General features: G+C 36.1%; 1 protein-coding gene across 1 annotated transcript; it reads left to right on the top strand.

The window, feature by feature from the left end:
- The first annotated feature begins 568 nt into the window (after positions 1-568).
- Positions 569-25,403, top strand: LOC142640503 (trafficking protein particle complex II-specific subunit 130 homolog). The gene is made up of 21 exons (XM_075814628.1): positions 569-861; positions 1,883-2,112; positions 7,867-8,048; positions 8,885-9,068; positions 9,390-9,480; positions 9,869-10,029; positions 11,109-11,198; positions 11,324-11,479; positions 12,263-12,324; positions 12,510-12,600; positions 16,945-17,108; positions 17,211-17,424; positions 17,775-18,320; positions 18,428-18,640; positions 18,913-19,306; positions 19,411-19,501; positions 19,612-19,696; positions 19,982-20,171; positions 23,429-23,727; positions 24,553-24,643; positions 24,798-25,403. Exons 1-21 carry the CDS (start codon positions 798-800, stop codon positions 24,971-24,973), a joined length of 3,774 nt encoding a protein of 1,257 aa, XP_075670743.1. The 5' UTR covers positions 569-797; the 3' UTR covers positions 24,974-25,403.
- The last annotated feature ends 359 nt before the right edge of the window (positions 25,404-25,762 follow it).

Genomic DNA, 25,762 nt, shown 5'->3' with positions numbered 1-25,762 from the left:
GGTGAAGTTACTACATCTTATTAACAAAGAGTTGTTGAAGTGAATCTTCAAGAAGGTACTTGAAGTCGTAGGCGAGTGTTCACATTAAATGTAGCATGTTTGTAGAAGAGTTTGTAAATTTATAGTTGTATCACGTTAGTAAGTACTATATGAGGTAGCACATTAAAATACAATTGTTCTATTTGTAAAACTTCAATTTTATATAATGAATTTGTTTTTCTTAAGGTTAGTGATTAAACCTTCACAGTGATTTTTACTTAAGACAATTTTTTTTTATTAGTTATTTTGTTCGTAAAACTTCAATTTTACGTAATGAATCTGTTTTCCTTAAGGTTAGTGATTAAGCATTCACAACGATTTTTATTCGAGACAATTTTTTTATTGGTCTCTTAAACCTTTTTTTTCCCTAAACCTCAAAGCATTTTATGTATGATAAGATGTCAATTCAGCAATAAGAGCCTTGTTAACCAAATTTTCAACTTCGCTATTGATTAATAATTTGACACAACTAGGACCTAAATTCCTTAACAATAATATAACTTTTGCAAAATATTTCATAATGAACCAAAAAAAGAAAGGGTCATCCAACGGTGAGATGAAGTGTCGGAATGATGGAGGGTGATAGGACGCGAAGCACTAGATCGCCAGCAGACTGTGAATCCCAAGTCCAAATGAAATGATCCCAACCTCCGAACCCAACATCTACTCGATCCAGGAGCCGAGCAACCACACTTCTCACTCTCTCTCTCTTTTCTCTATGTATATGATTTGCATATATTGGTTGGTATAGATCGGCGATGGCGAACTTTCTAGCTCAGTTCCACACCATCAAGAATTCCTCCGATCACCTCGTTATTGCAGGTTTTCAATCTCACCCTCCCTCTCTAATCTTTCTTTGTTTTTTCGAAAAATTTATTTTAGGTATTAAAATTTAAGCTCAATTTGTAGTTGAATTCAGTGCCTCGAGAATCGTAATTGTTTTGTGACCTACACTGTTAGATTTGGATTCAAATTATAGATGGAATTGCTTGATTTCGTTAATGACAACAGTAGGTTTAAAATTTAAATTTATGAGTGCTAGGAATCTTACTAAATTTTCGAATAATGGGAAAAAATAAGCTACATTATTATCACTCTGTGTTCAGCTCTGTTCCACATTACTTTGTGTGATTTTTTTTTTTTTTTGTAGGCGTTGTAATTTGTATAGCTTTTATGGGAGTTCTGTTCTGAACGAATGTAGTTGATCCTATGTGAATCAGTAATGTTTTTTGTGATTTTATTGAAAAGATTATTGAGGATTTCATTTTGTGGTTGTAACTTGTAACAAATGCTTTTTTTTTTTTAAGTGGGAACATGTACTAGGGGCGATTTTTTGCAATACTTTTGAAAATGGTTTGTTTTTAGGAATTGGTGTGTGGTAATTTTCCGTGATTTTTTAGAAATTGTGAACCCATTAAGAGTCGTCAATGCTTTGGAAATGATTCGTTTATATTATTTTTTCTGTCTTTGTCCATTGGAACCATCAAATGCCGTCAGAAAGAGTTACTGATGTAGATTCTATTATATGTCTTGCACAAAACTCAGTCATTTTTGTAGGCTTATTCGCAAGATGGTTACATTAGGATTAATATCTAAGGGTGCTCACTTTTTTTATGGGATGAAAAGTACATGCCTTCCAATTCTGATATTTATTTTATATCTCATGATCATAGACTTCACAACATTGTTAGAAGCAAATATATAATTTATATATATATATATATATATTTTGATATGTGCAAATATATTTTCTATATTTATGCAATAGCTGAATGCCAGAATGTGTCATTGACCTACTTGCTATTTGCTTCCCATCTACTAATTTTTTTAAGCTGCTTTTCAGTGGAAGATGTGAGCGATTTGTGGCCCATTGTTAAGAGTGAATTTGAGAGGCGGTTACCATTCAAAAGAGCAAGTTTAAACAACAAGACCCGTAACTCTGTGTTTGTGGAGAATTTTACTGCTGAGTTCATATTAACAACAGATTCTAGACTTCGTAGCCGGTTCCCTTTGGAGCAATCATTATTTTGGTTTCGGGAGCCATATGCAACGGTGGTTCTTGTTACCTGTGAGGTAATTTGCTGTCTCAGTGACCTCATTCACATGTTCTAGTATTAATTATAGCGTAGCTGCACAATTGATTCTTTAGTTAGATGGGAATATATGATTTAGTTGTTATTACAACTTGCAACTCACCAACATTTCCTAAAACTAAGGAAATACACAGTTTGTACTTGTACCCACAACGCTATCAATCTTATTGGAATTTTGGGCTAGCAGAAGCTTGTTCAAATAAAAAAAATAAAAATAAAACATCCACACAAGACAATTAAGTTTAACGTGGTTTGACCAACTTCTATGCTTATGTAACACCAACTAAAATCCACCATCAATTTATGGATTAAAATCACACTTTACCAAATCTTACAAATACAAACTCACTCAAAACCTTTTACTGACATAAACACACTCATAACTCCTAACAAACACAAATTAGCATAAATTATGATACACACAAAACAATCACTCGATTCTTATTCACAAACTTGACACTCTTACAATGCAACACCTCAATACATCCAATCGTTCTCTCTTACTCAAATAATAAATACTCTTTACTTACACACGTGGGCATCATTTAACCCCAAAAGAACTACCAAAATACTCTCCGAAAAAAGCTACTCCATATTCTTCTAAGAGTCTTCTCTTCTCCCAATATCGGAGGATCTCTTGGCTGAAACCTCCAGATTCCTTACAATATTGCCTAAATATAAGGATTCAAAACTTGTTTCTTGGTAGAAAAGTAATACAACATTACTTCTTTTGACAAGAAATACCACTTTTTTAACAAGCCGTACTAATTACTACTTTTTCATGGAATAGACTTTCTTCCAGACCAAGAAAACCCAAAAAAAAGATGTACGAGTTACTTATTTGTCACTAGGGATGTAATTGAACCAAGTTGTTTATGAAAATCTTGAGATCAACTTGCTAAAAGACTTGTCTATATTCGTTTTTTTACCAAACAAGCCAAGCTTAAGCCCCATTCTAGGCTTGACTATTAAACGGGCTGAGGGACTTATGGGGTGGGACTTTGGAAACATATTAGAAAGGGATGGGACCAGTTTGCGTCACACATTCGGTATGAGGTAGGGGACGGTTCCCAAGTGTTTTTTTGGAAGAATCATTGGGATGGTAATAGTTCCCTTCAAGATAGATATCCCGAGTTGTTTTGATTTGCTAGAGACAAAGGTGCTCGAGTTTCTGACTGTATGGAATGGCTACATGGCAAGGCACACTGGAAAACTATTTTTAGTCGAGACGCTGAAGACTGGGAGTTGGAGTCTATGGCTTAGTATTTGGATGATTTGTATGCTGCACAGGTTGGTTCATCTAGTGGTGATAAGCTAGTTTGGGTCCCTTTCCCTGAAAAAGGGTTTCAAATCAAGAGTTATTACACAGTGATTGCTTGGGTAGCTCATACTTTTAATTTTCAGTGGAAGTGTGTCTGGAGAGGTATTCTCCCACCTATAGTATCCTTCTTTGTCTGGGAGGCAACACATTCTAACGACATATAACCTACTTAAAAGGGGTATTGTAATGGTGGATTGGTGTTGCATGTGTAAATCATCTGGCGTGACACCATAAGTCAATTGTTGCTGCACTATTCTTTTTTTTTTTTTTTTTTCTTTTTTTGTGCCATCAGGATTGCTTGGGTCATACTAGTCAAGTCTTTGATGAAGCCTTGGAATGGAATGATGAGGCATCGAAGGTATGGAACTGTATGCGGGGCAAGGCTAGCCTGTATTCTATGGTGCATTTGGAGAGAGAAATCAGCGGATATTTGAGGGGAAGGATTTGTCTATACCGAATCTGAAGTTTCTTTTCTTGAAAACTCTCGTCGAATGGACAACTCACTCTTTTACTATCTCAACCTTCTCTTTGATGGAGTTTTTAGACTCGTTGAACTTGTATTGCTAATCTTATAGCTTCCCTTTCTTTCTGGTTTCTAAATCTCTGTAAATTATAATTACTTATCCAAAAAAGAAGGCCAAGCTCAAGCATAATATTGTGTTTGGGAACAAACTTGTAAATGTGAGGCTCAATTTAAGTATATACATTTTTTAAAAATTTTATTATGTATATGTGGGGGTCCCACTCAAAAAAATCCGACAACCACACATTTCTCTATAAAAGGAAGGAAGACCATTTGGCAAAGTGGGTTGGCTCTTTCTCTCTTTGTTTCTCTCGGGGCTTTGACCCTTTCAGGGATTCTCTTTCACTCGAGGACACTCTTTGACACTTTCAGGGACCATCTTTGACTTGCTTGAGGACACTCTCCTGAGGACTCTCTCTGACCCTCTCAGGAACTCTCTATGACCCTCTTAGGAACTCTCTCTGACTTGCCTGAGGACGTTCTCCTGAAGACTCTCTCTAATCCTCTCAGGGACTCTCTGATTCGCCTAAAGACATTCTCCTAAGGACTCTCTCTTTGCTTATCAAACTCACTCTTTGATTTGTCCAAGGACTCTCTCTTTGCTTGTTCAACTCTCTCTCTTTGACCTTAGTTTTCTCATGCTCTTCACTAACTTAGACATTGGACCCTCCATGGCCAAACCTAGGGTTGGTCAAGTCATGGAGGAACTGAGCTTCTCTTTGGTATTTCAAGTTTACAGACCCAAGGTCACAACTTGATCTAAGGAAGAACCTACTATTGTCCAGTGTGGCATCGCTCCTCATTTGTATAGGATTCACGTGGTACCTAGCTTCGGCATAGCCTCGTTCAATTAATAAATTTATTGTAGGAAAGTCATCCAAACTAGATTTGGACCCACTACAGTTTACGTGCCAAAAATGTACTTATATATATTTGAGATTGGATTGTAGAAGTTTGTAAATAGGTTCATATGATATTAAACTATTATTTATAGTTTAGTGTTAATATTATTCATATGAATCGGTTTATTCTATATGAAATCCGAGATGGTTCTAAAGTGCAGTTTTGGCTTGATCGTTGGTGTGATTCTTCTTCTCTTGCAGTCTGCTATCCTGATTTATTTAGGATTTGTCGTATCAAAGAGGCAAGTGTGGTGGATCTTATGAGGTTCACTAATGGAGTCATCCATTGGGAGATTCATTTTTGTAGGGATGTGCATAACCGGGAATTGGAAGCTTTCAGGAGCTTCATAAACACCATTTATAGCACTCCTGTAAGGGGGATTGGGGAGGATAAGAGATGTTGGTTACCTGGTAAGAGTAAGGGGTTCATGGTTAGTGCGTACTACCATATTCTAGTTGGCTATAGTGAGCAGTTTTTCCCTTGGAAAAACATTTGGAAGCAGAAGATTCCCTCTAGGGTGACTTTCTTTGTATGGACCGCTGCCTTGGGGAAATGTCTAACGGTTGACAATTTAAGGAAAAGAAAGGTTTGCATTTTGGATTGGTGTTATATGTGCAAGTGTAATAGTGAAACTGTTGACCATCTATTCCTTCATTGCCCGGTTGCTTTGGAGTCGTAGGATATGGTTTTTGGTTTATTTGAAGTTTGTTGGGTTATGCCATTGTCTGTTGTTGGGCTATTTGCTTGCTGACAAGGTCGTTTTAGTCGCCATCGTAATGGAGATATTTGGATGGTTGTTTCTCATTGTTTGATGTGGTGTATTTGGAAGGAGAGAAATAGTAGGTGTTTTGAAGATATTGAGTGTTCCATGCCTTATCTCAAGCTTCTATTTTTCAGACCCTTATTGGATTGGTTCTCCGTGTGGAGAAACCATCCTTTTTCTTCCATTTTGGATTTGCTTGATGTTTGTAATGTTCGTATTTGATTTGTTTCCTCCCTGTATACTCACTGTGTACTTTGGTGTCTCTCTCTTTTTGATTTCAATAAAACTTTATTACTTATCAAAAAAAAAAAAAATAGTCCATTAATAAAATTTTATAGATTTGTGAAGGGGTAAATTTTTTTGGTCATGTTATTATTATATATGGGAAAAAAGGAAAAAATAATAAGTTAATTAAGTAGCTCATGGACATGCTTGAGCTTGTTTGACCAGAAAATGAATATAGCTTAAACATGCGATTTTGTTTGATGATGAGCTCGGGCTTGGCTAGTGTTCAAAATAAGATTAAATGAACGAAATCTAAACTATTAATACTTGAATCGGCATAGCTCATTTACAACCCTATTTGTTGTCATGAGACATTGCTAGGTAGGACTTTGTTTGAGTGGTCTTGTATTTGGGGTCTTACGCCTTGTATTTCCTTGTATGATTTCCTTTTTTCTGTTAGACTTTCCATTGATTTGATTGTATTTGTTTCAAGTGCAATGAGTTTACAATTGTAAACACATTGTTCTTTTCTTATCAGTAAAACTCCTATTACCTATCAAAAAAAAAAAAACAAGACTTTCCTTCCATACCAAGAAAACCCAAAAAGTTAACTAACTCAAAATAGGAATTTGCAAATTTTTAATAGATCACCACCTTGACTTAAATTCCAAGCTTATGCTAATGGGCAACCCCAACCAAAATCCACTATCAGCTATATAGATTGCTCACACTTAACCAAAGTTTACAAACACATACTCAAAATCTTTCAGACACAAATGCACTAATAACTCCTAACAGCTACAAACCAATCCAAATCTGAATGAATCCAAAATAAACAATGTTTTTCACCTCAAAAGAGTTGGCCAAACTACTTTTTGAAGAAACTCATACCCATGGCTTTCTAGCAATCTTCTCCTCTCCTCACATGGGAGGACCTTTTGTGCGGAAACCACCGAATCCTTTACAGCATTGCCTATATATAAGGCTTCAAATTAGCGTGGGACTGGACACAAGTTCAGAAAAAAAATTGAATTTTCTGTTTAACTGGATGAAAATAGTAATGGAGGGGTAAAGTGTGTATTTTAAAAAGTTAACATTTCATTTTTAAACTAAAGGGGGGCTTTGCAATATTGTTATACTTAAGGGGGAAAAGTGCACTTTGCCCTTATTTTAAATATTTTCACAGTAGAAGTAGGCTACGTAAATAATAGTGTGCACATCACCTGGGATGAAGAAAAACATGATAAATGCATGCTATTTGTAGTTATGGATACAACAATAGTGCGATATTAGTAGTTAAGAGGGTAAGTAAAATAAAAAAGTGGCATGATATGAATGATTAATATTTTGCATTATTTCCTGAAGTTTCTGATAGAATTTTCTATTTGTATAAATAAGTTGATGAATTAAGTGTTGATCCCATAAGCCAACTTTATGTTTACTTGGTCTACTAAACGGAAGTTATTGAATGATGAATTGCAATCAATTGCAAGTGCAAAGCATAGATGACAGATGACTTGACAAAGTATCCAATTCCTTATGATTGGGTGCACAAACCTCTTCATTCCTCCCCCCTCCCCCCCTTCCCACCATAAAAAAAAAACTTCCCCTCTGCACTGTTAGTTCTAGAAAGGACCTTACATGAGTTTTATTTATTTAGAGTCCATTTTTTTTCCTACAATCTGAGCTCCATTGCCTTCCATGTCCCAGTGCCTTCTCATTCTGTTTGAAGTAATTCTATTTACACGTGAATAAAATACTGTTAATACTGATTTGTCATGTGTCCCTTACTTAAATAAACCTATGTAATGCTCCTGTATCTGTGAATCAATAAAGTCAAATACTTACATTTGTAAAAGTTTTATTTCTTTTGATGTACGTGTATTCAGTAAGTATTAGGTGGTGATTTCTTTCTTTCTATCATTTTTTCTTTTCTGATTGTATTACTGCTAATGTGGTTCTTTTACTATATTTTCATTTTCATTTTCATTTTCCATAGGATCTTGATGAGTTCAGGACCATCCTTAAACCACGCCTGAAATTGATTGTCCAAAATGATGAGCGGGAATGGTTTATTGTATTTGTGTCTAAAGCTCCCCCGAATAATGATCAAGCCACAAAATTGGCAAAAAAAGTATATGCCAAACTTGAAGTTGAATTTAGCTCTAAAAAGAGGGAAAGGTATGTTTGCAGGTCTCCATAATGTATTATATTTCATTTGATGGATTTAAAAAAAATTGACATGATCATTGCTTTAGTTTTTTCTCAAGTGGTTTAAGTTTCTCAAGCACTTTAGGCTTGTCCTCAAGTCATTTTCACCGAAGAGTTACTTCTATTGTCAGACATAACTGGAATACATGTTTCATTTATTTGTTTATTTTTTATAAGTAATTGTATAACTGGAATATATGTTTTACTTATCATAACGTTAAATTGATTTCCTGTTCGCAAGTTAACAGCATTGTGGCAGTATATTGTACAAGTAATACTTGGACACTAAAATTAATTTTCAATCATTATTATTGTTAGAATAATGTTACCATTTCCTAGTCACTTATCAAAAGAAAAATGTTACCATTTCCTAGTCCCTGCTCTACCTTCCATTTGAAAAGTTAAAAATCCCACATGTTGGTTCCCACTTATTAAGGCAGAATCTAGATCCACACATGAGAGGGAGCGTGAGAATAATGGTTAAATGATCAAATTCATCATTTCATTTCCTAATAGCTTAAGCTTTGGGACAAGTGGTAATTTATAATTATCATTGTCTGGATGAAAACATCAGTTAATGACTTTTCGTTCTTTTTACCTATTAACCATAAGAGAAGTATAAATCAATCAATATATTGGGTCATATATTGACTACCTTACCAGCATTATTACATTTTTAAATTTGAGGAGCGTAGTGTTTAGAAAGACCTAACTGTGAGAAGAAATGTATATAGTATCGTGCAAAGGGCTTGATATGAAAGATCTTTCACTTGTTTTCTAGTGTTTCTAACTTATGCTTTGTTCAGGTGCTGCAAATTAGATATACAAAGCCCTGAGGCAAATTTTTGGGAAGACCTGGAATCCAAGATTATGGAGTCCATCAGAAATACATTGGATAGGCGTGTACAGTTTTATGAGGATGAGATACGCAAGCTCAGTGAACAACGTTTAATGCCCGTTTGGAACTTCTGTAATTTTTTTATCTTGAAGGTTGTTCCTTTTTGCCTAAAGCTTTGAATTAAAAATGTGGTAAAGGGTGCTTTGGCTTCAAGGAGTAATGCATTGATTATTAATTGGGATTTTTCAATGTCATATTTTGCCTTCTATTTCTCAAGTAAATATCATTGTACTAAAGAGAATACATTTCAAATTTCGTCTTCTACCTTTATTGATGGAAGTGACATCCTTCTCACTTAAGATAGACGTGGAAGCATGAGTCTCAAATATAACTATTGTCCTTATAGTTATGTAACCCAGTTATTTATTACATTCTTCTTCTGCTTACTCTAGCTGTTTCTGACTTATTCTCAGGAAAGTTTGGCTTTTATGTTTGAGATGGCTCATCTATTTGAAGATGCATTGCGCGAGTATGATGAGTTAGAACTCTGCTATTTGGAAACAGGTGCTACCTTGTTATCACTTCTGCTGTCAAGATACAAATTTTGATGCTGCTTGTGTTTTTCAGTAACAGAAGTGCTATGAAATATACGCACAAATATTCACACGATCATATGACCTTTAAATATATATTGGGGATCTGAAATGGTTATACCTCAGATCCTTGTTTGAATGGATGATAGCATCAGGATTATATTCATTTTCAAATTTATTAAATTTGATTGAGCATTGTAAATTTAGATCTTAATTGTTGGTGTATCTATTGTGTACTTCCTGTGTACTTGAGCAATATGGATCATTGTATGATTGAAGTAATGAGTATTAATGGATCAACTTTTTATTACTTCTTACAAAAAAAATAGAGGATTAAAAATTAATCTCATTTTATGCAGTTAATATGACTGGGAAACTGAGAGACTTTGGAGGAGTAGACCGTGGTGATGATCAGGCTGCTTTGCTTAACCCTGGGAACAAACCATTGACACAGATTGTTCAAGATGACTCGTTTAGGGAGTTCGAATTTCGACAGTATCTCTTTTCCTGTCAATCAAAGGTTTGCAAAACTGAGAATCCCTCATTTGATATTAAATGGTTGCATTTAAAGAAAATTGAATTAGACGGTAAATTCATTGTAAAGATGTCATTTTGTTTGCTTTGTCAACAATGCACATCTTGTTGTGCATGAATCACTTTTGCTTACTTTCAAACGTGTGCTTCATTGGATGGTGGAATCCATTAATTAACTTGATTAAATGTTTTTGTATTATTGTAAAAAGATGAGGGAGGGTTGCTTAAGATGGTTCGGTCATGTTTAGAGGAGAGCAACTAATGCACTAATAAGAAAGAGTGAGTTGGTCCAAGTTGAGGGAATGAAAAAAAGTAGAGGAAGACCAAAAATCACATTAATAGAAGTAATAAAAAGGGAAATGTCAATTAAGGGAGTAACAAAGAGTATGACTTAAGATAGAGTAGAATGGAGGGAAAGAATATATATGGTTGACCCTGTCAAGAATCCATAGCCGACCCTAACATTTTGGGACTAAGGCTTTGTTTGTTGTTGTTGTTGTAACAAGTAGCTCCGTTAGGTTTAATTCAAGCTACTTTCAAAATGACTGTCTGCAAGTACTTGTGAGTGGGTGCTCAAAATTTAGTTAGATTCTTTTGTAAGGTCATTGGGTTCTGTCATTATCTGCCTTCTCTGTCTCACACTGATGCAAATGCACAAATACAAACAGGGAAAGAAGGTTGAAGTGTTCTAGAAAATTTTGGTGCAACTTTTTTTTTCTTTTATTATAATAAAAGTTTCAGTTATCATAAACTCCAAATTAGTGGTTAAGAAGTGCCCTTTAGTAACATGAATCAAATAAAAGCAATAACTCCCGCTGAGCCTTATGCCTGTAAATTCAACAAACGTGGAAGATGATGTGGAATTATGTTATTGTTTTAACCAAAAATATCTGAACTGTGTCTTTGTTATCTTTTTTCTAGTTATGCGTGTTCATTATGAAAGCAGTTAGTTATTTCTAACTTTTGATTGGTGTGGCTTCAAGTTGCTTTCTGGAGCAATAAGTACTTTTCCATTACTGAAATTATAAATTGGTATTGCATCTTAGTGATATATGTCAATTGCAGCTTTTATTTAAGCTAAAGCGGGCCTTTGAAGTTGCATCAAGGGGTTATTCATTCATAATAAGCTTCTCGAAGGCCCTGGCTTTGCGTGAGGTATTTGATAGTCTATTGTTATGTCTTTGCTTAACATAATATTGTTACTTTTTTGCACATCAATTGAATGTTGGTTCTGATTTTTTCCCCTTTTCTATTTCCTTTCTTCTTTGAGTTCTTCTCAGAGTATTCTACCCTTTTGTATGCGTGAAGTTTGGGTAATAACTGCTTGCTTGGCTTTGATCAATGCAACTGCTTCTCAATATAACGATGGACCACCTGATATAGAAAAGGAGTTCTACCGCCTTCAGGGTGATCTTTATTCGCTATGCAGAGTTAAGGTAGAATTTTTTTAATAACTTTAACTGCATATTCTGTTTCGTTTAGTATTATTTGGTGATGTACCAATTTTTGAGTCCCAAAAGTGACTAATGTCTATAACTGAACTGGGAATGTGGTAAAACCAGAGACATTGTTTATACTCCCTCCATCTCAAATTGTTTGGCCTGTTTAGAAAATCCATCTTTTTAGGGGAGCATCATTTAATGCATTGTTTTTTACATAAAACTATACAAGTTTCCAAAACTACCCTCATTAATATAAACTTTAGTAACTGTCTATTTCAGAATTTAAATCTCTTCTTCTTCACACCTTGCTGGAGTGGAGTTCTTCCTTTAATCTTTTTCCTTGTTCTAATTTTTTTGAAATGCTTGATCTTTGTAATTTATGTGTTTGATGTACTGTTATCCATGTACACCCCTGGTGTACCTGGACTTTTGATTAATACAATTCCGTTATTTATTCCAAAAAAAAAAAAAAAACCTTAGTAAAAGAGAGGGATTGGCTTTTTTAATAAAGTGAGGGGTATGTTAAGGAAATTTATGGATTGAATTTCCAAAGAGGACATCCTTTTGGGACATCCCAAAATGGAATAGAAGCCAAACAATTTGGGACAGAGGGAGTAACATGCCAATATTTGTCTGAATGCATTGATTTTGTATTCTACACTGTCTTTTTGGTGGTTGACAGTTTCTACAAAATTTTATCTTTTTTTTTTTTTTCCCTATTCCTATTTCTAGTTGGCAATGAGAAATTCTGTGTGATTGTATTTATGGTTTTGGCAGTTCATGAGGCTTGCATATTTAGTTGGATTTGGAACGGAGATAGAAAGAAGTCCTGTCAACAGGTAGACGCTAAAGTTTGAAGACCAAATCTACTTTTAGCATTCTCTATATTTGATTGCTTGTAACAAAGAGCATGCTTGTAACAAAGAGCAAGCTGAGTTACGATATTCTTCAACTGCAGCAAAAATTTATTTTATGCTCAGATCCTACTTTTTATCTAATTTTTACCCCTTTTTCTTCCAAACAGTGCTTTACTCAGTATGCTACCTTGGCCCAAGCCAGCAGTATGGCCTTTAGTTCCACCTGATGCTTCATCTGAGGTTCTTGTGAAAGAAAAGGTAAGTTCTCAATATGGGATAATCAGGACTGTGCTAGCAAAAGGAACATTTAATATGTTCACTTCCTTTAAAAACATCATTGTTCTTGTGCTTTTTCTCTACTGACTAATCAACTCATGTTGTCAGAATGATAGTCATTACAGAACACACAAGATAGTCAATAATAGGAATGAATTAATATGCGACACGTTTGGCTCCAAAATCTAATACAGTTAATTACTGGCTCCAAAATCTAATATAGTTAATTACTGGCTTCCGTGTTGGCCTCAATCAGTGGCCTAACAATTTCTATAATGGGGTGAAACCGTTAGATCCCAAACAATTCATATGATTTGTTAGGCCTCAATTAGTGGTCTAACAAAATCTTCTGGGTCGGAACTTATGGATCCCAAACAAATGTTAGTTTTTGGCATTGTTAGCAGCCCTGTTACATAAAATAACATTTGTTTCATTGTCCCTCTTAACACCTGAACTTTTTATCATGTTGCGTACAGGAAAAGTGTTTAGGGTATGTTAATTTACCCTAACAATTCATATGATTTGTTAGGCCTCAATTAGTGGTCTAACAATTCATCTTCTGGGTCGGAACTTATGGATCCCAAACAAATGTTAGTTTTTGGCATTGTTAGCAGCCCTGTTACGTAAAATAACATTTGTTTCATCGTCCCTCTTTACACCTGAACTTTTTATCATGTTGCATACAGGAAAAGTGTTTAGGGTATGTTAATTTACCCCTAACACATAAGTTTAGTATTTTTACTTTAGTACATTGTTACACATTCACCCCTTAATATTTAATCACAACTCTACACTCTTCTCAAGCTGGGACATATGTATCATATAATCCCAGCTTGTTATATATTAAATCCAATCTAGTCTTGCATAAGAGTACATTATCTAGTCTTCCTCCTTATTTTTTATCTCTTTTTACTATCCCTACGCATGTGGCCAATAAAACTGAGAGGTTGCAACGGGATTTCTTGTGGGGGGATTCCAAAAAACATTTGGTGGGATGGGACAAGGTGTGTGCACCTCTGGAAAATGGTGGGTTAGGAGTAAGGAAATTAACTACTTTTAATAAAGCCTTACTAGGGAAATGGTTATGGCGGTTTGGGATTGAGGAGACAAGGCTTTGGAGAAGGGTTTTAGCTTTAAAGTTTGGGGAATAATGGGGGGATGGACCTCCAAGCTAGATAGAGGGGTACATGGGTGTGGCTTGTGAAGAAGTATCTGAATGGGTTGGGAGGTTTTTAGCAAAAATATTCGGTTTGAGGTAGGGGGGATAGAGTGAAGCTTTGGATAGATCAATGGTGTGACGATTATCCACTTCAATTGACCTTTCCGAGTGTGTATGGGATTGCTTCCAATAAAGAGGCATTGGTGGCCTCTTCTCTTGAACGGTTGGGGATAGAGGAAAGGAGAAGCTGGAATGTTCGTTTCATTCGGAGACCAAATGATTGGGAAATGGGTGGTGTGGATGAATATCTCCGTACTTTGAGTTCAAACTTACCTCTCACAGAGAATGGAGATCGTATGCGATGGAAGTTGACAAAGAATGGAGATTTTGATATCTGATCGTTTTATAATAAATTAAGAAGTCCCTTGCCCATTATCTTTCCTTGGAAAAGTGTTTGGAAGGTTAAGGCTCCCCAGCGTGTTTCTTTCTTTGTATGGACTGCTGTATGGGATAAGATCCTTACAAGTAACAATTTGAGGGATAGAGGGATGGATTTTGTTGACTGGTGCATTATGTGTCGTTGTAATGGGGAGATGGTGGATCATTTGCTACTTCATTGTAGTAAGGCTTACTGGTTGTGGAGTTTGATTTTTAGATCTTTTGCGATTTCATGGGTCTTGCCAAGATCGGTTGTGGATATTCTTTTTGGTTGGTGGAATTGGCCTGGAAAGCCTCCGTCTAGCATTTGGAATTTAGCTCTATTGTGCTTAATGTGGTGTCTTTGGAGGGAGCGAAATTGGAGGGAGTGAAATTGGAGGACGTTTGAGGACATGGAAAGTTTTGATGACTAGCTATTGGCTTCTTTCAGTAGCTCCCTTTTTTATTGGTCTAGGGCTTGGGGACTCACCACTAGTGATTCTCTTCCTATGTTCCTTAGCTCTCTCCTTTGTAATTAGTATCTTTTCCTTTTCTTTTTTTATCTTCTCTCTCTATAATTTTTTCTCTTCCTTATGACTTTCTGCATAAGGTAGTGTTCTTGAATATACATCTTTATTACTTATCAAAAAAATAAATAATAATTTCACTTTCCACCATTTCCCGAGCAAGATGGCAATCCACTTCTATATGGTTAGTCCACTCATCAAATACGAGATTTAAAGTAATATGGATCGTTGCATGGTTAAGGGTAACTTGACATTAAGTCTCAACTCCTCAAGTAGGTACTTAATCCACATCAGCTCAAATGACACATGAGCCGTGGCTCTATACTCCACTTTTGCACTAGACTGAGACATAACATTCTAGTCTTCCATGTAATCAAGTTTCTTCCTAGAAAGGTGCAATATCTAGTAGTTGATCTTCTATTTGAGGGTGATCTTGTCCCAACCTTGGCTAGTGGAGGGTTGGGGGGGATTTGTAAACTTACAACCTTCAACCAATCTTTGTTGGGTAAGTGGTTATGGTAATTTGGGTTGGAGGAGAACCACTTGTGGAGATGGGTAGTCGCTGGGAAGTATGGGGAGGAGGGGGGTGGGTGATATTTGGAACTTGTTCATGGTGCTCATGATTGTAGGTTGTGGAAGAGTATTAGAATGAAGGGAGATAGTTTTTTACAATACATTCGGTTTGAGGTAGGCTCTGGTTTTCGAATTCGATTCTGGCATGACTATTGGTGTGGTGATCAACCGTTAAAGATGATGTTTCCTGTATTTTTTGAAGTTGCTATGGATGAGGATGCTCTTGTGGAATCATTGTTGGAGAGACAGGAGGATGGGGGAGAAGGAGTTGGGGTGTGGGATTCACTAGAAACTGTAATGATTGAGAGATTTATGGGGTGGCTGCATTTTTCCATTTGTCGAATTCCCATTTTCCTATTAGGGAGGGGAAGATCAGATGAGATGGAAGCCAAAGAGTAGTGGAGATTTCGCTATGTGATCTTTTTACATGATTTTACAGGGTTCACCCACTTTGACTTTCCCTTTCCCTTGGAAAGCTATATGGAGGGTTAAGGCTCCTTAGAGAGTTTCCTTTTTTGTGTGGACAGCGGCTTTAGGAAAGATTCTTACTGGTGATAATCTTTTCAAGAGGGGTTATTCATTGCTCCTAGTGATTGAGTCATAGCTCGTCCAAGCAGCAGCCTGGAGTGAAATCCCAGTGGAATCAAGTGATGTGGGATAAATCCAAAATTACAGTTGTGGCCGTGGTCATGGCTGGACAACAGCGGAGGATTGTTCTACTGAGAACGAGGCTGCCTTGGTTAAGCGACCCTATTTGCGGTTTTGATAACCACTGGACTTGTCATTGACATGATGTGGAACTACACTTTTGGGTTTCTGGATATGGATGGTTGCTAAGGCTTGGTATTACAATAGGCGCGGTCACCAGCAATGGGTAAGGCAAAGTTGGTAGTGGAGGATGGTTGACGGCAGCAACAAAGGGGAATTTACTGCTATGATACCATTTTGCGTACGGGAAAGTATTTAGGATATGTTAATTTACTGTAACACATAAGCTTAGTATTCAAACTAATAACCTTAGTGCCTTATTACACATTACTCCTTAATATGTAAATGCTAGTCATAAAATTCATTATTCTCTTTTTCCTCATATGGTTGATATTCTACTATATTGATTATTCAGAACTAAAATTTGGATGACAATTTGAGAGAAATTTAGGTAAATTGCCAAGTAGAACATGTCTGAAAGTGAAAAAAAAACCTTGAGCATGACTAAACTTGCACTTTTGTTGTCATTTGATCTGTCAATTATGTTGTAAGCTGTCATTTTAAAGAGCTTATTATAGTGACTGAAATCTGCTGAAAGTTGTTTTAGTCTTTGACAATTACTCTCTGTTGTGGGCTGTATTTGCTGTCATGCTTTTAGTTGAGTGCTGAAGTTTATTTTTGGGTCTTCAAAATTTGGAGTTCAAAAAAACTAAAAAACATCTGATTTCCTACGCTGCTTTCCTTGCTTGGCACTCTCCTGACTGCTTCCGACTGTTTTTTTCCACACCTATTAATAAAAATGTCTATTCATATACAATGTTAGGTATGTGAACTGCATAATTTCTCAAGAAAATGTGCTTTAGTAGTATCGTTATTATTGCTAAACAGCCTCTTTTCGACTTTCCTGCAAAAGAACTACTGACCATGTTTTCCTTTGTATAGATGATTCTCCAAGAAACTCCTAGAGTCAAGCACTTGGGTATTCAGAGGAAACCATTGCCTCTTGAACCTTCCCTTCTTTTGCGTGAGGCAAATCGGCGAAGGGCTACTCTTTCTGCTGGAAATATGGTTGAAATGTTTGAAGGTCGCCCCATTTTCAATGATGGGTAATAAAAATAATGCATTAATTTTATTTGTAAGTGTTTTAAATATATTATCTTTTATGTTAGATTTTTAAGTTCGTATCTTTTTGGTTTTTGCATTGGCAGATCAGGCTCAGATGCATCCACAAAGATGTCCCCATCACAAAAAGTCCGTGCAAGTTCCATGTCACGCACTAACTCTTCACCAGGAGGTTTTGAGAGCTCAATTGATCGACCCATGAGACTTGCTGAGATTTATGTTGCTGCTGAGCATGCTTTGCAGCATACAATTTCTAATACTGATTTATGGAAATCTTTTTCATCTTTAGAGGAGTATGAGGTATAAATCAGGCCAAACATATATGTGCTCACACACGAATACTCATGCACACAGCATCCTGTAAAAGTTTGTTGCCCTTAAAAAAATATTCTCACACTGTCTTTCATTCTCTTTAACTTCTTGGCAGTATCTCTTTTATGTGATGACGTCTTTATGTAATCAAACATAAAATCCCTTCCTTAAAATTTGAGAGCAACTTCTAAATGATTTTTGATACTGTTTGTCTTTTATAGTGGTCTCACTCTGTAAAGCTCGAGTCTATTTAGTCTTTCGCATCTTATTTTCCATTAACTATTTTAGTTCTCTGTATGGCTGATATTTGGCTGCTTTCTCAATTTTGGCACTGGCAGAAAAAATATCTGGAGCTAACTAAGGGTGCTGCTGACAATTACCATCATTCCTGGTGGAAAAGACATGGAGTTGTCCTTGATGGTGAAATTGCAGCCGTCTGCTTCAAACATGGAAATTTTGATCTGGCTGCAAAGTCATACGAGAAGGTTTGTGCCCTATATGCGGGTGAAGGATGGCAGGATCTATTGGCTGAAGTCCTGCCCAGTTTAGCTGAGTGTCAGAAGATACTTAATGATCAAGCTGGCTACTTATCATCTTGTGTGAGATTACTTTCACTAGATAAAGGCTTATTTTCGACCAAGGAACGCGAAGCTTTTCAGTCAGAAGTTCTTCGCCTTGCACACAGTGAAATGAAGGACCCTGTACCCCTAGATGTGTCTTCTTTAATTACATTTTCTGGGAATCCTGGGCCCCCATTGGAGCTCTGTGATGGTGATCCTGGTACTCTATCTGTGACCGTTTGGAGTGGCTTTCCCGATGATATAACTCTTGATTCACTCAGTCTCACATTGATGGCTACATATAATGGTGATGAGGGTGTTAAGGTATTCTTCTCTGGACATGATGTTTTTCATTTTCATTACAGTTGAGCAGTTTTATTGGTTGCATTTGATAGAATTTCGAATAACAATTATTTCATCGGATATTTCAGGCATTAAGGTGCCCTTCTGCTATTGTTCTAAAACCTGGTCGGAATATTATTACACTGCCTTTGCCCCCCCAAAAACCAGGTTCCTATGTCTTGGGGGTTCTTACTGGGCAGATAGGGCACTTGCGGTTCAGATCTCATAGCTTTTCGAAGGGTGGCCCTGCAGACAGTGATGATTTTATGATATATGAAAAGCCAACTAGGCCTATCTTGAAGGTACCCTGCTTTACAGCCACAGGATAAAAAAATTAGTCAAAGGGTTTAATAGAAGCTTGGATAATAACGATGTTTATGATGATGAGGCAAAGACTTGTGTTTATACATTTGGTTTTCTTCTTACATTATCCACTTATCATTCTAAAGCAGAATGAGAATAAGGAAATTATTTCTAAGTATCTGTCTTTTAGTACATATTTGCTTATTTTTTAATGAAAAAGTAGATTTATGCATACTTGTTCAATCATCTGAGAAAACCTCTTCTTTCATAGGTTTTCAAACCAAGAGCCCTGGTTGATCTTACTGCAGCTATTTCATCTGCTTTGCTGATAAATGAACCTCAGTGGGTTGGGATCATAGTACGGCCAATCAACTACTCCCTGAAAGGCGCTATATTGCATATAGATACTGGTCCAGGTCTGAAGATTGAAGAGTCACATGTCATTGAGATGCAGAGTTATGTTGATGTGTCACAGAGTGCGGCTGACATGGCAAAGTCTGATGCTGCTCAGAAAGAAGGTTCCTTGGCAGTTGATAAAAATTTTGAGCAGTTGAGTCTCCACGATGGTAGGATAGAGTTTCCAAATTGGGCAAACAATGTGACTTCTATTCTGTGGATTCCTATACGTGCCATTAGTGATGGGCTTGCAAGAGGATCATCTTCAGGTTGAGCTAGTGATGTTTGATGGTTTCCGTATCTTTTGTGTTTTGCATGTATTATTTTTGCTGAATCTGATTGCTTTGATGTCTGTGACGTGTTTCATGGGCAGTTTCCCCTCTGAGACAGAGTATTGTGGATGGAATGAGGACAATAGCTCTGAAGCTTGAATTTGGAGTATCTCACAACCAGATATTTGAGAGGCATTGTCATTTTCCATCATTCTTCCAGTTTCATTGAAAAGACTTCTTACCTGTTACTTTTTTTTTTTAGTTATGCATTTGTCTGAACAATCACTTGGCCCAATGCACAGGACCCTGGCTGTCCATTTTACTGACCCTTTCCAAGTGAGCACACGTATTGCAGATAAATGCAATGATGGAACTTTGCTTCTACAGGTAATTTTTCATTGATTTTCTGAAAGCACTCTTCTTTGTGTGTGCCTTTTGATTTTGAACAAGTGTTATCAAATTTTCACAAACCAAATGACCTTTGTTGCCTTTCAATATAAAAGTTATAAATTAGAAAAAGAATCAGAAGGGATTACATCAATTTTACTGTTGATTGGACCTCCAAAGATAATAGTTCACATTTCTTATTGTGAAAATAATAACTATGAAATTATCTTGTTATGGTTTATTAATTTTTCTTATGCTGTCCACATTGGTTTATGTTACTTCCAGGTGATACTACAATCAGAAGTGAAGGCCACTTTAACCATAAATGATGCTTGGCTTGATCTTCAAGATGGATTTGTTCATACTACAAAAGGTGATGGGAGACCAACTTCAGCCTTCTTCCCACTTGTCATCTCTCCACATTCCAGAGCAGCAATCCTGTTCAGCATATGCTTAGAGATGTCGAATGCTGAAGGTATTTTAATTTGATTGTGTAAATAAATTTTGGCATCTTTATTCATCAAAACTGAAGTTAAACAGGTGTAGATGCATCCTTTGTAAATGAGTGTCTCACGCATTAACAATTAACTAGCTTGTAACCCTATGTTTCAAATAATACTGGATATAGTCAATGCACTTATATGTGGATCTGTTTTTACTACCTGTGCCAGATCAGGACCATCTAATAATATGCTTCTAACATATTAACATGCCTTTTGTTACATACTTCCCTTTGATATCTACAAATGGGGTTATAAAATTCTAAATGCCATGTTAGTTAAAAAATTTAAGCACATGTCATCCATATTCAGTAATAGCACAGTGCTGATTTTGATGTGCTTGCCAGTTTCGTTTCTCAAAGGTCCATAAAATTTTCCCTATGAGTGATATAGATATCAATTCTGAAATATCATGCAAAACATGATTGATGAGCTGAACGTGATACAGTTTGGCTGTATATGCATGAAAAACTGTTGACTATTGTGATGGTAAAATGTGAGATGGCAAAGGTCCTGTTGCCTTTACAGTTCAGGTTCGAAACAAGGTCATTTTCATAATCTCATGCATATCAAAGCTTGTTAATTTTAAGCCATTCTCAATGCAGTTAAGTGTGAAGCAGCTTCAAATCAAAGATTGATGTTTGGTAATTAAGCTGTATATTGGCATGCCCAAGCAGACTAGGGCTTTTTGCTTACAGGAACATGCCTTGGCCTTGCCATGGCTGACTCCTGCCTTTCATACCTGCCCCTGTGGTGTGACTTGGCCCTTATGATTATAAATTTTTTTTAAAAAAATACTAAGGACTTGTGTTGGATTTGGCACTGTGTTAACAATCGACATTGGTACAAAAAGGCAAGTCAGGAGAGTAAGATAAGGAAGTAGTGGGGAATAGAAATGGGCTTATTGAATCCATTTTCAAATTTAGTGCTGTGACCAGTCTATACAAAATTAAGTTATAATATATTTCAATTTTAAGTAATTCAAATAATGGAAAGGGTTCTTTAGAATAGTTGGAGCTTTATTTAGATCTGAAAAATTGCTTTAAAATCATTTAAGACCAAATTGCTTTCTTTGTCATTCTAGCTGTGGCATAAGTTAGCAAAGGACATGAGGATTGGGAAATTAGTGTCTTCTTATGTTCATCTATGCGATGTTAAAAACATGCGCTTTTGAAGTTTGTTCTTGAAATTTTTTTTTCTAGGAAAGGTGCTCATATTCTCACAACCATAAGGCCTCATGATATCTACGAGGTGCTAGGTTTGACACCTCTAGCTAGCATCTTGGGGTCACCCCTAAGGGATTCCTTTACATAATAACTTGGTGTGTGTGGGACCGGAGGACTACACATACCCGAGGGAGTGGTCAGGTGCTAGAAGAGCTCTAGATACCCTGGTTTCTAATATATATATATATGATGAGTTCAAGTTACACCTGATAAACCTTTTTTAACTGTATTTTCATAAGATCTAATGGTGAAAAACATACATGCTATGTCATCAATATTCTGTCTAAAAATTAATGAGTTACTTGCCCCCACATTAATTTCTCTAAATTCAATGCTTTTCTCTTCTTCTTTATTTCCCTTAAGTCCTCCATGCATCCCAGTACTCTCCCCCCTTCCTTCAGCTTCTCTCTCATATTTTATCCCTGTAAACCTTCCGGTTTAGCAAGCCTACAGATGCGGTGGCAATTCCAACGAGCAACTTTTCACCACAGTAGAACATGAGCAATTTCTTTACTCTAATTCTTCACACCACACTATCTTCATTTTCCTTATGCACAAAAGAATAGTATATCTCCCACCTCAACTGATCTCCATGGCAATTGGAAAACACCAAAAATTAGTCCAAAATGTATATACTTGGATAATACTCCCAAATCAATATCTCTCTTCCTGGGTAAGGTTTGTGTCTTTAAAAAATACCCATATCTGCATAAAAAGAACGAAAGAGTGAGCCACTTGATTTGCTTCTCTCCTCTCTCTTTATATCAAAAAGATTTGCAGAGCTGGAACAAGGGCTTCAGTTCATACAAACTTCCCACTGCTCACTGCTAAAATTGATAACAAGATGGAACAAGTAAGAACTCCGTTGCCAAATATAACTGCAGATGAACCCAGTTCATCAAGACCAATGCCTTCAATTTCAATACAAGGCTGTAGACCACGTCGTTTGGGTGGGCTAAACATGGGAAATTGATTATATAAAGGATCATAGCTTTTACATTTTAGATGGTATCAGTTTGATCAAATAGTCTTAATGGTCTGATCTGTGAAATACTTTTCCTTTTCCGTCTCTTATTAACTCAGTACATCTTGTGTTATGGTTTTTTCTATGGTCAAAATAAGATGTTAAGTTATTTTATTTCCTTTTCTTTTCACTCAGTAATCAAATTATCAAAGAAATTTCTGTGTTGACCCGTGGCTGTAGATTTTGCAATTTTTTTATTGTCTAAAATTTTAATATTATTGTAAATGAATAAATAGGAGAGAGAGAGTGAGAGAGAGAGAGAGAGAGAATATTTAATTAAATAGGTGAGTTGGAAAGTAATAAATATTTAATGATAGCATGGCCACTCATATCTTTCTACCATTAGATTTATTATAAATCAATGGTTACAAAAGGTGCAACTCATACAAAGTTACACCAGGTGTAACTTGAACCCATCTCTCACTCTCTCTCTCTCTCTCTCTCTCTATCTACGTGTGTGTGTATTATTAAGCCTGTTTTTTAAACCATGATTTGTAGAAACACATTCATATGCCTATTTTAACCTAGAAATGAATTAATATGCATATTAAATGCAGAATAGAAACAACGCCTTTGAGCTCATTGCTCAACCTGATCAATGCAATATTTTTCAATTGAGCCACAAGTTATTTCTTTTGTCTTACCATGGGGTGAATTAGCATGTCAATTTTCTACCTTATCTAATTTTCTTGGAACACTATTAGATTAAAGTATAGTAAAAATGGCTTTTTCTGAAGTTTAAGATTTGATCATTAAAGGTCAGCTTAAAGCAACCAATTTGGGAACTGATTGGAAAGAAAAAAAGTAATGCGGTGTATTTCTTGTTTCCAAAGTAGAAGGTGATTAATCATAAGAAACATTGTGTACATGCCAAACACTAATGTGTCAAGATCAAATTGGCTTTGTTGTTGCCAATGCAATAGCTAATCTTTTTCATATTTGGCCTACATTTACGAAAACCAGTGTTTCTTTTGGTTTGCAGATGAAGCTAAGGCACTGCGACCAGAGAGCATATTAAATATCGAATATGGCATTTCCGGTGATAGAACCACTGGAGCACACCCACCTGTGGCTGTAGAATCTCCTGGACCTGAGGGTGCTAGACAGGACTTGATCTTCAGGAGTTCTCTTGTTTTGCAGAGGCCTGTGCTTGACCCATGTCTGGCTGTTGGTTTTCTTCCTCTGCCTTCTGGTGGCCTTAGAGTTGGGCAACTTGTTAGCATGGAATGGAGGATTGAAAGGTTAAAGGATTTAGAGGAGAATGAAGTTTCTAAACACTATGTAAGTCAAGAAATGGTCCATAATTTGTCGTCAATGCATATGAGCAAAGCTAAAACCTAGGATTTTAAAGCATCACTCTTTTCCTATCAAATAAAGTTTTTCTTTTTTGTTTATATAGATGTAGTGTAGGTTATATAAATTACACTACATTGAAGCAATCTCTTTCATGGATTATTTCACCAATGCTTTTTTTGCTTTTGTTTTTCAACGAAAAGTAGGATCCTATGATCCTTGATCCGATCTTGGTAGGATCCTGATTTTAACGACCTATTTGTCCTTTTAGTGAATTGTATTAGGTCTTGAACTTGAATTATCTCTTTTAGCATAGCATAATTTTTTTTTACCTAGTTTAGTAACATGTTTTTTTAGCATGACATAATTCTTTAACTAGTTTAACAATATGAATATTTTTTCCAGAATTTTTCTTTTTCTATATTTGAATCCTTTGAAAGGCTAATAAAAGAAAGAATTATTTCTTTGAGATTATGTTTTCAATGTTTAAGATCTAAATAAGAAAGGGGAAGGGGGGGAGGGGAACCCTATCCTCAACTAAGCTTAGCTCTACTCTTTGGTTTGGTTGAGTTGAGTTTTTCAATTTTAGAAGTCAGAAGAGCAGAGGACACCAATTTAATATCTATATCCTTCATATTATAGTTTATGCATATTTTGTCTGATTTCTTCCTCACTGCCATTTTTAGATAGGGGAAATGTCAGTCAAGATCTGAAAGTACTTTAGGCTGCTATAACTGAAATATGAATGTGAAATTTTCAAACACTGTAACCCCTTCAGATGCTTTAAGCTTATCTTTTTTGTTTGTACAACAGAATGAGGTGTTATATGAAGTCGGTGCAAATTCAGATAATTGGATGCTTGCTGGGAGGAAAAGAGGGCATGTTTCTCTCTCCACAAAGCAAGGTTGTCAAACTACTTTTGCCACTTACAAGATTTTGTTGTTATTATTATTTTTATATTGGTAAAAACAATAAATACCTGGAAGCTTATGTTGTCACATATATGGTTTTACATGACTCATTTGTGTAGCAACTTGATCATTTTTTTACCATGACAGGTTCAAGGATAGTTATCTCAATATTATGCATGCCGCTGGTGGCGGGCTATGTTCGTCCCCCACAACTTGGACTGCCAGAAGTCGATGAGACAAATATAAGTTGCAATCCTGCTGGGCCCCACCTGGTTTGTGTCTTGCCTCCAGCTCTCAGCTCCTCCTTCTGCATTCCAGCATGATTACATACCTCCTGCATTTCAGTTACTTTATCCCAGGTCATTATAGTTTTCCACACCGTATGTTTGGACAAGTTTTTCTGTTCAATCAAAAATGGCAGATATAGAGATAATAGGAGGTTCTCGATTTTGATTATCTAGATAATTGTAAATCTGTACTTGTTGAGTTTGTTGGAAAATCCGGAAAAGTTAGTTTAATTTAGTTTGGCTTAGGTAATTCTTTGGGAGTTCTGAACATTGGCTTTTATGTGACATCCCTACTCTTGTACAGTGGAATTTATACTTTCTTTCCATGTACAATACACTGTAGAGATGAACAAAGACAAATTTCTTCAAATTTTTAGTTGGTTCTTGTAAAGAGTAAATTCTGGAGTGGACTAATATGATGGTTGTGCCCCACATCTTATTGAAAGTTATTTATTGTTTGATCTAATGCATGATTTGATATGATTGAGCCTGTGCAAGATTCCCATTTTTCTTTTTCCTTTTTCCTTATATCGAAGGAGGTGTACAGAGAGGATATCTCAATAGATTTTTGGCAAAGAAGTTCGTACAAAAATTAAAATAAATCTCTTTTTATTTGTAGCTTAAGACTAGTGTTACATTATACGCTCTAATTACATAATGTTTTTTTTCCTTCTTATTTTAAACTTTGGTTAGTTTATAAAGTGAGAGAGAGAGAGGGGGAGGGGAGGTGGGGGGATGGGGGGAGTGTTACAGGCTGCAATTTTGTTATTTTTTATTTTGTTTGAACGAGATACATCTGGTATAAGCTGTGCATGAAGGAAACTA

This window comes from Castanea sativa, chromosome 6, assembly GCF_040712315.1.
Source record: "Castanea sativa cultivar Marrone di Chiusa Pesio chromosome 6, ASM4071231v1".
Classification (NCBI taxonomy): domain Eukaryota; kingdom Viridiplantae; phylum Streptophyta; class Magnoliopsida; order Fagales; family Fagaceae; genus Castanea; species Castanea sativa.
This window is presented reverse-complemented; position numbering and strand designations above follow the sequence as displayed.